Below are 10,947 nucleotides of genomic sequence, written 5' to 3'. Positions count from 1 at the left end.
TGCTCTCCGCCCACGCTGTGTTCCGCCCACGAGGTGTTCCGCCCGCGCTGTGTTCCGCCCCCGCTTCCGGGCCCCGTGGGCTCCAGGCTTCAGCTCCACCTCCTGCACGAGCTCCCGCTGGATCCCCGTGCGGTCACCGCCCACCTCTAAGTTTTCCGCCAATCGCCGCCTTGGATCCGCCCCTGCTCCGCCCCGTTCCGCCCTCGCGCCTTCTCACATCCGGGCTCTTCGGCCGCGCAGAGTCTTGCAAGCATGGAGCTCCACGGCAAGCCGGCGTCTGGTCTCAGTGGGTCCTCGTCTTCTCGGGACTGCTCGCAGGTCACCGTGTCCAAGGAGCTGCTGACGGCTGGGAACCAGGGTTCCGGAGGTGAGTGGAGGCGGAGTGCGGGCTGTGCTGGGCGGGCCCGGGCATGGCCCTGTAGCCGTGGACGCTGCGGAGCTCGGGATGCTTAGGGGACGGGGACGCTGCGGGGACTGGAGATGCTGCAGGTTGAGGGTTCTAAGGGGACGGGGACACTACGGGGGCCGGGGATGCCGCAGGTTCAGGGTGCTGAGGGGACGGGGACACTACGGGGGCCGGGGATGCCGCAGGTTCAGGGTGCTGAGGGGACGGGGACACTACGGGGGTCGGGGATGCCGTAGGTTCAGGGTGCTGAGGGGACGGGCATGCTATGGACCCCGGGACTCTGTGGATGTCGGGGATACGACTAAGCCAGCCGGGCCTATGCAGTTTTTTGGGAACGCTACAGGGCGGACCTGGTCTGGACCGACTGGTGGTAGAGAACAGAAAAACACCATTTAAAAAGAAGCCTGGCGTGGTGGTGTGGGCCTTTATTTTCAGCACTCTGGGAGGCAGAGGCAGGCGGATCTCTGAGTTGGAGGCCAGCCCCAGGTGCCTTCAAAAGCTTCAAAAGCAAAAAAACAAACAAAAACCCTGTTTTGAATCGGTACCCTTTGTGAAAGTTACTTTTTCTAGCGCCCCCTCCTTTTTTTCACATTTGATTCAAACCAGGTGGGACCAGCTGTAACAATTGTGTGGCTAGAACCACGTGAAAGTTAAGGTGCCAGCCTGGCGTGGTGGCGCAGGCTTTTAATCCCCAGCACTCAGGCAGAGGCTGGCGGGGGTCTGTGTGTTCGAGGCCAGCCTGGTCTACAAAGTGAGTCCAGGACAGCCAAGGCTACACAGAAATCCTGTCTGGAAAAAAGTATATTAAAAAAAAAAAAACACCACACTCCCAACCAAATAACAAAAAAATCTCGTGTGTTACCAATCTACTGAGAACCGAGTGTATCTGAAGGAATTACAGTAGTAGTTGCCAACGTCTGTGTAGTGCACATTGTGAGAAATTAACCAAGTCATGCTTCAGGAATCCCGATTGTAACAAATGAAAGCCAGCTGTACGGAGGAATGGATTCACGCGGCACAACAGATCCACTTAAGAGGTTTATTGGGAGCCGGGCGTGGTGGCGCACGCCTTTAATCCCAGCACTCGGGAGGCAGAGGCAGGCGGATCGTTGTGAGTTCGAGGCCAGCCTGGTCTACAAAGTGAGTCCAGGATGGCCAAGGCTACACAGAGAAACCCTGTCTCGAAAAACCAAAAAAAAAAAAAAAAAAAAAAAAAGAGGTTTATTGGGGAATACCGAGAGTGTCTCTAGACACACAGAAGGGAAGAGAGGCATGCCCTTTATAAACTATAGCGCTTGCGCAGAGGGTACGCACATGGCTTAGGGGGCCTGCGAGGTATTCAGACCACGACCCTTTTATGGATGAAGACACTGGCTGGGAAGTAGCAAAGCTGATTATTGATTGACTCCAGACCTGGCTTTCTTTACACTGATCTTAACAGAGTATTAACACTCCTAGGCTCGAGCCAGGTGGTGGCAGCGGCGGCGCACGCCTTTAAATTCCAGCACTCGGGAGGCAGAGGCAGGCAGATTGATGTGAGTTCGAGGCCAGCCTGGTCTACAAAGAGTCTAGGACAGCCAAGGCTACACAGAGAAACCCTGTCTCAAAAAACAAAAGCCTTAGGCTCTAAGGAACATTCGAAGGCTCCTTTGATAGCTCTTACTTTCAGAGTGACAGGATTTTTGATTTAGAAAGTGAAGAGAGTTTCCATGTGTGAAAAGAAGAAAATGGTCAAAGGCTTCAGTTTTCAGTGTCCCGGGATGAACGGTTGGTTTGGAGTGGGGAGACTGGAAGGATGATTTTTAGGTTGAGCACCTCCTGGGGGTAGGAGAGTTAGGCAAGTGCTTTCTACTCCGTCGTCAATCTTTTGCCCGGTTCTGCATAGCTTGTAACCATTTCTGGTTCTCTGTGTGTTCTTGCTCTATAGATCAGGCTGGCCTCGAACTCAGATCTGTCCTGAGTGCTGGGTGTTTGCCACACTACAGCTTGGCCTTTACGACTAACCTCTGGAGACTGTCGTTGCAGGTCTACATTTTTTGCTGACTTTATTAAATTTATTTATATGTATTGTGCGTACCGGGTGCCTGAAGAGGTCAGAAAGTGATCTTCCGGAGTTGGAGTTACAGACATTGTGAGCCACCGTGTGTGTGTTGGCAGCCAAACCCTGGTCCTCTGCAAGAGCAGCTAGCCCTTGAGACAGTTACACTGAAAAGCCCTGGCTGGCTTGGAACTCAGAGTGCTGCCTGCCTGTCTTCTGAGTGCTGGAATTAAAGGTGTGCTCCACCATACCCAGCCCCCCCCCTTTTTTTATAACTGGGTTTCTCTGTGTAGCCTCAGTTTTTAGGATAGCTTTGTAGACCAGGGTGGCCTCACAGATACCTGCCTGCCTCTGCCTCCCAGAGTGCTGGATTATAAGCATGCGCCACAGTGCCTGGCTTAATGTACATTTATTACAGATAACAGATGAGTGAGATGGACTGAAGAGTGGTGGCGCACGCCTTTAATCCCAGCACTCGGGAGGCAGAGGCAGGTGGATCGCTGTGAGTTCGAGGCCAGCCTGGTCCACAAAGTGAGTCCAGGACAGCCAAGGCTACACAGAGAAACCTTGTCTCGAAAAATGAAAAAAAGGGGGGGGGGATGGATGTACACAAAGAAATTGGCGCAGGAAGGCTGGGTGTACCCCTTCTCTCATCTGATTGCAGTGGTCCCCTCCTAGCTGTTGCACAGGGCATCTGTGAGTTGCACTCGTGGCTCAGGCTGTTGTACGCTGTAAATTGTATGCGTGTGTTTTCAGGGATCTGGGACCAGTTGCTCATCAGCTCTAAGCCACATTCCAGAAAGACCTCCAAGCTTCAAACAGTTCGGATGCAAAGGAGCCCTTGTAAGTACTTCTTTCCACGGTAGAGGGCACTCCCCCAACTTAGGCTAATGAATCCATCTGAAAGTCTGCCTTCACGGCTCATATCAAACTAGTGTGTATAACACAGCAGATCTTATCTTATATTCTGTGTGCAGTTTATATATATATTTTTTTCTGAGATGGTTTTTCTGTGTAGCCCTGGATGTCCTGGAACTAACCAGGCTGCCTGCCTCTGCCTCCTGATTGCTGGAATTAAAGGCGTGTGCCATCAGTTTAGATTTAAAAAAAAAAAAATTTTTTTTTGAGACAGAGTTTCTGTGTAGCCTTGCTGTCCTGGACTTGTAGACCAGGCTGGCCTCAAACTCATAGCAATCCACCTGCCTCTGCCTCCAAAGTGCTGGGATTATAGGTGTGTGCCACTGCTCCTGGCTTAGTTTTTTTTTTTTTTTTTAAATGTTGGAGATCAACTTGGGCAGTTATCAACACTTCACTTAAAATTTACATTGGCATGCTGGTTAACTGTTTCGGTATGGCCTGATTATGTAGGCCAGGTGTTATATATTGGGTGTTATATATAGAATCATTCCCTCGGGTTTCTTAGTAAGGAAGCTCTTACGATACAGACAGTAAGTATTGAGTCTTCCAAAATAAGTTTTCAGGGTTCCCAAGAGCCCTTCCCCAAGGATTACACCTGCAGTAACAGTTGGGTGGAGATGGCAGCTGCTTGTAGCTCCTGCAGGGAGCTGTCACTCTTTTTCCTCTGAGAGTGCACAGTAAACTCACTGGTTCACCAGAGCGCTCTGGTGGAGTCTTCGCTCTGCTCTGTAATCAGAGCCCTGTCGATAGAGCCTGGCTATACAGCTCAGGCTGGCCCTGAACTCGCTGTGACCCGCTGTTGAGTGGTGGGATTACAAGCCTCAGTTGTACTGCTCACGCCTTTGTAGGGTAAGTCCTGAAAATAACGCACCTAAACAGAGCCAGCTGACCTTGCTCATCACACTGCAAGGCTGCTGAACTGCCTGCCCTGCAGTGTGCCCCTCAGTGAGAGGGTTGAAGTAGCGTTCTTAAAGCTAATATCTGTGTAATGGACCCCCCAGTGCTCACCCCCTGTCATGTGCATTGCTGTTTGGTGGTGTTGCTGGAACTTAAACCAAGGACTTCTTGCAGGGGCTGCAGACACTCTTTCCTTGTGCCGAGCGATATTCCCAGCCCTGAAATCCCTCTGTGGCTGAGGCAGGCCATGAATTTGTGACCTCTCTCCTACCAAGTAGTAGCTATGACTGTGGGCCTTCACCAAAAGTTATTTTTATTCATTCATTCATTTTTGTTTTTGAGACTTTGATTTACTCCACGTCAGCCTATAACTTCATTATGTAACTGAAAATGACCCTGATTTCCATGATCTTTTACCTCACCCAATTTTAGGGTTACAGCTACTCGCTGCCTTGCCTAGCTTTAGTTATTCTCTCCTTCCCCTGGCCCCCCCCCCCCCCCAAGGTTTCTCTGTGTAGCCTTGGCTATCCTGGAACTTGCTCTGTAGACCAGGCTGTCCTTGAACTCGAGATCCACCTGCCCCTGCCTCCCTAAGTGCTGGGATTAAAGGTGCACACCACCACACCTGGCTAGTTAATCTTTTTTCCCTTCCTTCCTTAGAGTCCCTGGCTGGCATAGAACTCTCCATGTTGCAGACCATGGTAGCCTCAAATTTAAGAGATAACCCTAACTCTGTCTCACCTCCCAAGTACTAGAGTTAACTTGTGTGCCTGGAAGTTATTTACTCTAGGAGGTGGCTTGTTGAAGCTGGGTGTGGTGGTGCACACCTTTAATCCCAGCACTTGAGAGGCAGAGGCAGCCGGATCACTCTGAGTTTGAGGCCAGCCTGGTCTAAAAAGTGAGTCCATGACAGCCAAGGCTATACAGAGAGAAACCCTGTCTTGAAAAACCAAAACAAAAAGGAAAAAAAAAAAAATGCTTGTTGAGCAAACATGAGGACCAGAGTTCACATCCTTTGACTCTGTAACCTCTGTTACATACATGGCTTTGTAACCCCTGTGCTGTTGGAGGCAGACACAGTCATTAAGGGACTCTCAGAGTAATGTCTGAAACTTGACAAGCCAGGCCTCCATCATCTGCACTGCTCTCAACATTCTTACCTTCCAAGCTCCCACAGAATAGCTAAGCTTTAAACACTCAGTGATTTTCTTTTGTTTTTCGAGACAGGGCTTTCTCTGTGTAGCCTTGACTGTCCTAGACTCGCTTTGTAGACCAGGCCTGGAGCTCACAGCAGTTCACCTGCCTCTGCCTCCCAAGTGCTGGGACTAAAGGGGTGCACCACCACCGCCTGGTCTAACATTTAGTGACTTTAACAGCCCAAAGTTCTTCCATAATCCTCCTAAAAATGCAGGGTCAGCTGTCTGTTACAGTGACACCCCACCATTGTGGTACCCATTTTTGTCCCAGTCAAGGTTTTTTTTTTTTGCAGTGATGGACACCAAGACCAAGGCAACTTTGGAAGGGAAGGGTTTATCTGGCTTAATGCTTCCAAACCATTGTTTATTACTGAAGGAAGTCAGAGCAGCTACTGAAACCGGGCAGGAACCTGGAGGCAGGAGCTGATGGAGCAGCCACGGAGGGGTGCTGCTAACTGGCTTGCTCCCTCATGGTTTGTTCAACCTGCTTTCTTACAGAACTCAGGACCACCAGCCCAGGGTTAGTACCACACACGATAGGCTTGGACCTCCCCATCGATGGTTAATTAAGAAAATATGCTGCAGCTGGATCTTGCAGAGACATTTTCTCAGTTGGGGTTCTCTCCTTTCAGATGATGACTCTTGCTGGTGTCAAGCTGATAAAACTAGTCAGCACTGGTGAGATTGCATGAGCTAGAACTCTGAATTGTGAAAGAGAAAGCTCAGCTGCGTGTGGTGGTGCAGGCCTTTATTCCCACCACTTGGGGATTGTTGTGAATTCAAGGCCAGCCTTGGTCTCTAAAGGGAGTCTAGGACAGCCAGGGCTATTACACAGAAAACCCTGTCTTGGGGGAAAAAAGGAAAGCTCAGATTGCCTTAAGGGAAAGGAAAACTTGGCTAATTTTCTTGGGGAGAAAGAACCCAGGGCTAGAAACGGCTGCAGGTTTATCTGGATCCAGGTGCCCGCCCCCTGTCCTCACCTGCTGCCAGTCTCCCGTCTCCACTTCTTGGTGTTGGGTCAATCTAAAGATGGCTGGCTACTCCACTGCTCTGCCAGCTGGGTGCTTCGAGACCTGTCCCAGGCCAACTTGATTGACTTTTTTGTTTTCTGTTTTTCCGAGACAGGGTCTCTCTGTATAGCCCTGGCTGTCCTAGACTCTTTGTAGACCAGGCTGACCTTGAACTCAGAGATTGCTGCCTCCCCCTTCCAGAATGCTGGGATTAAAGGCATACGCCGCCACCATGCCCGGTGTGTGTGTGTGTGTGTGTGTGTGTGTGTGTGTGTGTGTGTGTGTGTGTGTGTGTGTGTGTGTGTGTGTGTTTTGTTTTCCCTTCAGCTCCCAGATTGGCCGCTTACTGGCTGGGCTAGAACACCATGTCAGTTTACACCACAGGGCAGATTCTGGTGGGCGAGACTGCAGCTTGTTGAGGGTGAGGAGCAGTGTAGTGACCCGACCTTAAAGGAAGGGCAGGCATGGTTCTGTGCAGGACGATGGCAAGGTGGAAGCCAGTCCAAGTTAGGAACAAAGAGAATTTCAGCCTGGGCAACATAGCAAGCCGGTTTCTGTTTTTTAAAAGTTTGTTTTTAGGTATTTGCATGCCAGAAGAGAGAACATCATATCATGTTACAGATGATTCTAAGCCACCATGTGGTTGCTGGGAATTGAACTCAGGACCTCTGAAAGAATACTGCTGAGCCATCTTTCCAGCTCTCTCCTTTTTTTTTAAGGCTGGTGTTGACATTTTGAGATAAGGAATGGGCAGTTGGGCAAGTGACACACATTCTAGGCAACTGAAATAGTAAAAAGTGGAAATGGGAGGGTCCCTTTTCCGTCACAGCCTCACTTGGAAAGACCAGCTACACGCAACCGTTAGGGCATTCTGCATGGTTTATTTTTTATTTCTCTTCCCAGTCGCCTTGTTGAATGCCAGCTTTATACTACGGGGATGGACTATAAACACACAATATTTGAGCAATAACTGCTAAATGGTGTGGTCTTGTTGCTCTGGGAGGGGCTGGGACTGGTAGACCCTTGGCCCTGAGTCAATTCCCAGCGATCCCACCCACCCTCCAGGCCAAGAAGGCCCAGACAAGGATGGACACTGAGAGTTGGTGGATTAACTTTGTTTGGAATGTTTTAATAGGAGTTCCGTATTCCAGAATTTATTAATGTGTTTCCATGCTGTGTTTGCCCTCCACAGTGTTAGACCAAGTTCAGGCCTTTCTCCCACGAATGGCCCAGGCAAATGAAAAGCTACGAAAGGAAATGGCAGTTGCTCCAGCTGGTCGTTTCAATATTGAAAATATTGATGAGACATCCGCGAACATCATACAGATGGTAATTGTCTGGTTCATGTGACAGAATTGGTGTACTTGTCAACAAAAAGGGAAAAGAATGAATTTTGTTCAAAAATAAAATGTTATTTTAAAATTCACAAGTAAACCCTGTCTCAAAAAGAAAACACCCCCCCCCCCCCACATAAAATTAGGTGTTTTCATACAGGCAAGGTGGTAGAACATACTTGAAGTTCTACAAGCCATGCCAACTCGGTTGCTGTGTTTCACCTGCTGTTCGGTGCTGGATGCAGGCAGCAGGCAGCTATTGACATAAAGCTTGAGTTGTGTACAATTTTACATGTATGTATTTTTAAGGGAAGAGCTGTTTTGGCTCACAGTTTCAGCAGAACGTTTTTTCATGATATAAAGTTGTGTGTGGGGCTCCAGCAATGGTCGCAAAAGCTTGTAGTGTGCTGCAAAGTCTTCCTTCAGCCACTTTCTGAACGTATAGAAACCATTCTTCGTTCAAGAGCTGAAGAAGAGCGGGCAGCAGGGAGGATTTTGCCTGCTGCCCATTGCTCAGAAATGTAAATTTCATTAAGGCAAGTTGAGCTTGCTTTTTTGGGAGGGTGGGGCAGGACTTAATGTAGCCCAGGTTAGCCTCAGGTTGTCAGTCCTGCCCGTCTTCCCTACTGCTGTGATGATTACAGGTTGGGATTGTGAAGGTATCATTCTCGTCAGCTGTTTGCAGTCTTGTCAAGTCTGAAATGCCCGGTGTGGTGCCTGACTCTAGTCCAGTGGTTCTCAACCTGTGGGGCATGACCTGCTGTAGACCACAGGCACTTACATTATGATTCATAACAGAAAAATTAACAGGAAGTAGCAACAAAAATAATTTTATGGCTGGGGCTCGTCACTACATGAGGAACTATATTAAAGGGTCACAGTGTCATGGTTGAGAACCTCTGGTCCTGTCCGTTTTTGTTGACCGAATGCTGGTGGATGTGTACTAAGCAAGAAGAGCCTTTTTAAAGATAGAAGTAAAACAAAGACTTCCTGACTTGGTTCTGGCACCTGAAAACCATGGAAGTGCCATTTGTATCAAGCACACAGCCTACTCTGTGCTCCAGAGTTTATAGTGAATATTGGTAGCTTTCTCTGTTGTTTTTTGTTTTATTTTTCGGTTTTTGGAGACAGGGTTTCTCTGTTCAGCCTTGGCTGTCCTGCCTCTGTCTTCCCAGTGCTGGGATTAAAGGCCCTTGTCACCATGCCTGGCTGCTCTTTGTGTGTGTTTGTATGTTTGTGTGTGCCTGCCATCTGCCTTCTATGTGGGTAGCCTTAGAGACTAGGAGAACCGGGGCAGGGGGGTGTTAGAGCCTTCTATGTGGGTACCCATAGAGGTTAGGAGAACCCGGGGAGTGTTAGATTTCCTGAGGAATCGTGAACCACTTGGTGGTGGGTGCTGAGAACCGACGTTGCGTCGGGGGGCGGGGGAGATAAAGCACCTGGTATCTGGTTGCTGAGCCCCGATGCTTTCTTAGGACTTGTTACAGAACTGCCCTGATGTAGGTGCCTCAACCTGACGCTTTCTCTAGGACGTGGCCTTATTTGAGATGAATGGGTCAGATTCCAAAGAAGAGGACAGTCCAGACGAGAGCTCGCAGGACAGTTCTGGAGACAGTACGGAGTCTGAAGACGAGGATGAAGGCGTCCCCTCTGAAGTCACCATAGAGAACATGAAGCTACCGAACGCAGAAGGCGGCAGAGGCAAGATTGAAGTCCTGGACAGTCCGGCAAGTAAAAAAAAGAAGCAGTGAAGTAAAGCGCATGGAAAGGAGCAGGTGTTCTTCTCTCCGCCTGCGAATTGTCGGGGAAGGTGGTTTCCAGGGAGATGGGCTTCAGGGTCCCTGTGGTGTCCTTCAGTATCAAAAAGAATTGATGAACGTGGGTGTGTGCTACATGGAGAGTGCTCAGAGCTTGACTGCAGAGGAGGGGAGTGCCCTTGGGGACTGAGAAAGGAAGGAAGGAGAAAACAACTTGATTGGTCATACGCAGGTACTCACTTGCCCACGCAGACCCGGTCTGAACAGTGTGGCCTGTGACTGAGTGAAGCTCCTCTGTGCCAAAGTCAACCTATTGCCTACAAAATTTTCCACTTCCAAATTACGGCTTTGGTTTTGGTTTGTTTCTGTATCATGACAGGTTGCAGTTTGTTAAGTAGGAACTGGGTATTAGCTTCTAAGCCCAGGATAGTGGCCCCCTGCCATTTAAGGTGTGACAATGGCTATATTTAGTTAAAAAATACCAAAGCTGCCTTTTAAAGATTTGTAATGGATAGCATTTGACATCCTGTGAGGGCCTGATCTCTGCTCTTACTGTAGAGAGACTTAGAGTTTACAAATCACTGTGCTCTATCACTGTGTGTTGCTCTACCAGTGTGAATTTATGTAAAAATTATCTTGCTTCAAATTGCAATGATACCGACAGCCTGAAGTTCTCCCGGTTGGAGAGCTGAGAGAGTGACGGGTGACTTTGGGTAGCTGTTTCACTGATGTACCAGTCTTGGTGACAGGTGGGGGTGACATCCCTCCAGGTGTAGAAACCATGCCCCTGTCCCCTGGAGGGAATGGGAACGGCTCCTAACTTACCCTCAGGTTTGTCATGCCATGTGTTGTATCGATGCTCTGAGCCAGGGTCAGCTCAGGCCTGCATCACCAGTTCTGCCACCTTCCAGCTCTTAGCACCACCCTGCACCACCTTCCTCCATAGCCGCTGAGCCCCTCAGGTATTTTACTCATCTTCCGCCCTGAGAACTGAGCCACTGAGCTGCTGTGGCAAAACAGGAGCGATGGCAGCCATGGCTGCTTACTCGTGAAGTGGCAGACTGATGAGAGGGCGCCCCCATGGTGGTGACCTGAACCTCCTGTGGTCAGAAGCATCCTGCACCTCTGTGTAACTGTCACCTCTTAACTGGGTACCTTTTGTGGTACCCAGTGACTGCACACAGATCCTGCTTGCAGCTGTTTGTATACCCAGAGGGAGCCTATAGCCTGCTTTTTCAATTACCAGGTCTCTGTGGGTGTGGCCCAGAATTTTGCTTATATTGTTTGTTTAGTGCTCCTGCTTAGGGACTAAACACAGTAATTGGGAATTTCTGTGACAGAAGACAGTGGCTTCATATCTTGGTGAGTGTCAAACGACAAACCCACAGCTA

At 49.3% G+C, this 10,947-nt stretch overlaps 1 protein-coding gene across 1 annotated transcript; it reads left to right on the top strand.

Moving 5' to 3' along the window:
• The first annotated feature begins 224 nt into the window (after nucleotides 1-224).
• Nucleotides 225-9,550, top strand: Nopchap1 (NOP protein chaperone 1). Its single transcript, XM_051172927.1, has 4 exons — nucleotides 225-367; nucleotides 3,201-3,287; nucleotides 7,658-7,794; nucleotides 9,329-9,550. The coding sequence occupies exons 1-4, from the start codon at nucleotides 253-255 to the stop codon at nucleotides 9,548-9,550; spliced, it is 561 nt and encodes a 186-aa protein (XP_051028884.1). The 5' UTR covers nucleotides 225-252.
• The last annotated feature ends 1,397 nt before the right edge of the window (nucleotides 9,551-10,947 follow it).

Source organism: Acomys russatus, chromosome 31 (assembly GCF_903995435.1).
Source record: "Acomys russatus chromosome 31, mAcoRus1.1, whole genome shotgun sequence".
Classification (NCBI taxonomy): Eukaryota; Metazoa; Chordata; class Mammalia; order Rodentia; family Muridae; genus Acomys; species Acomys russatus.
This window is presented reverse-complemented; position numbering and strand designations above follow the sequence as displayed.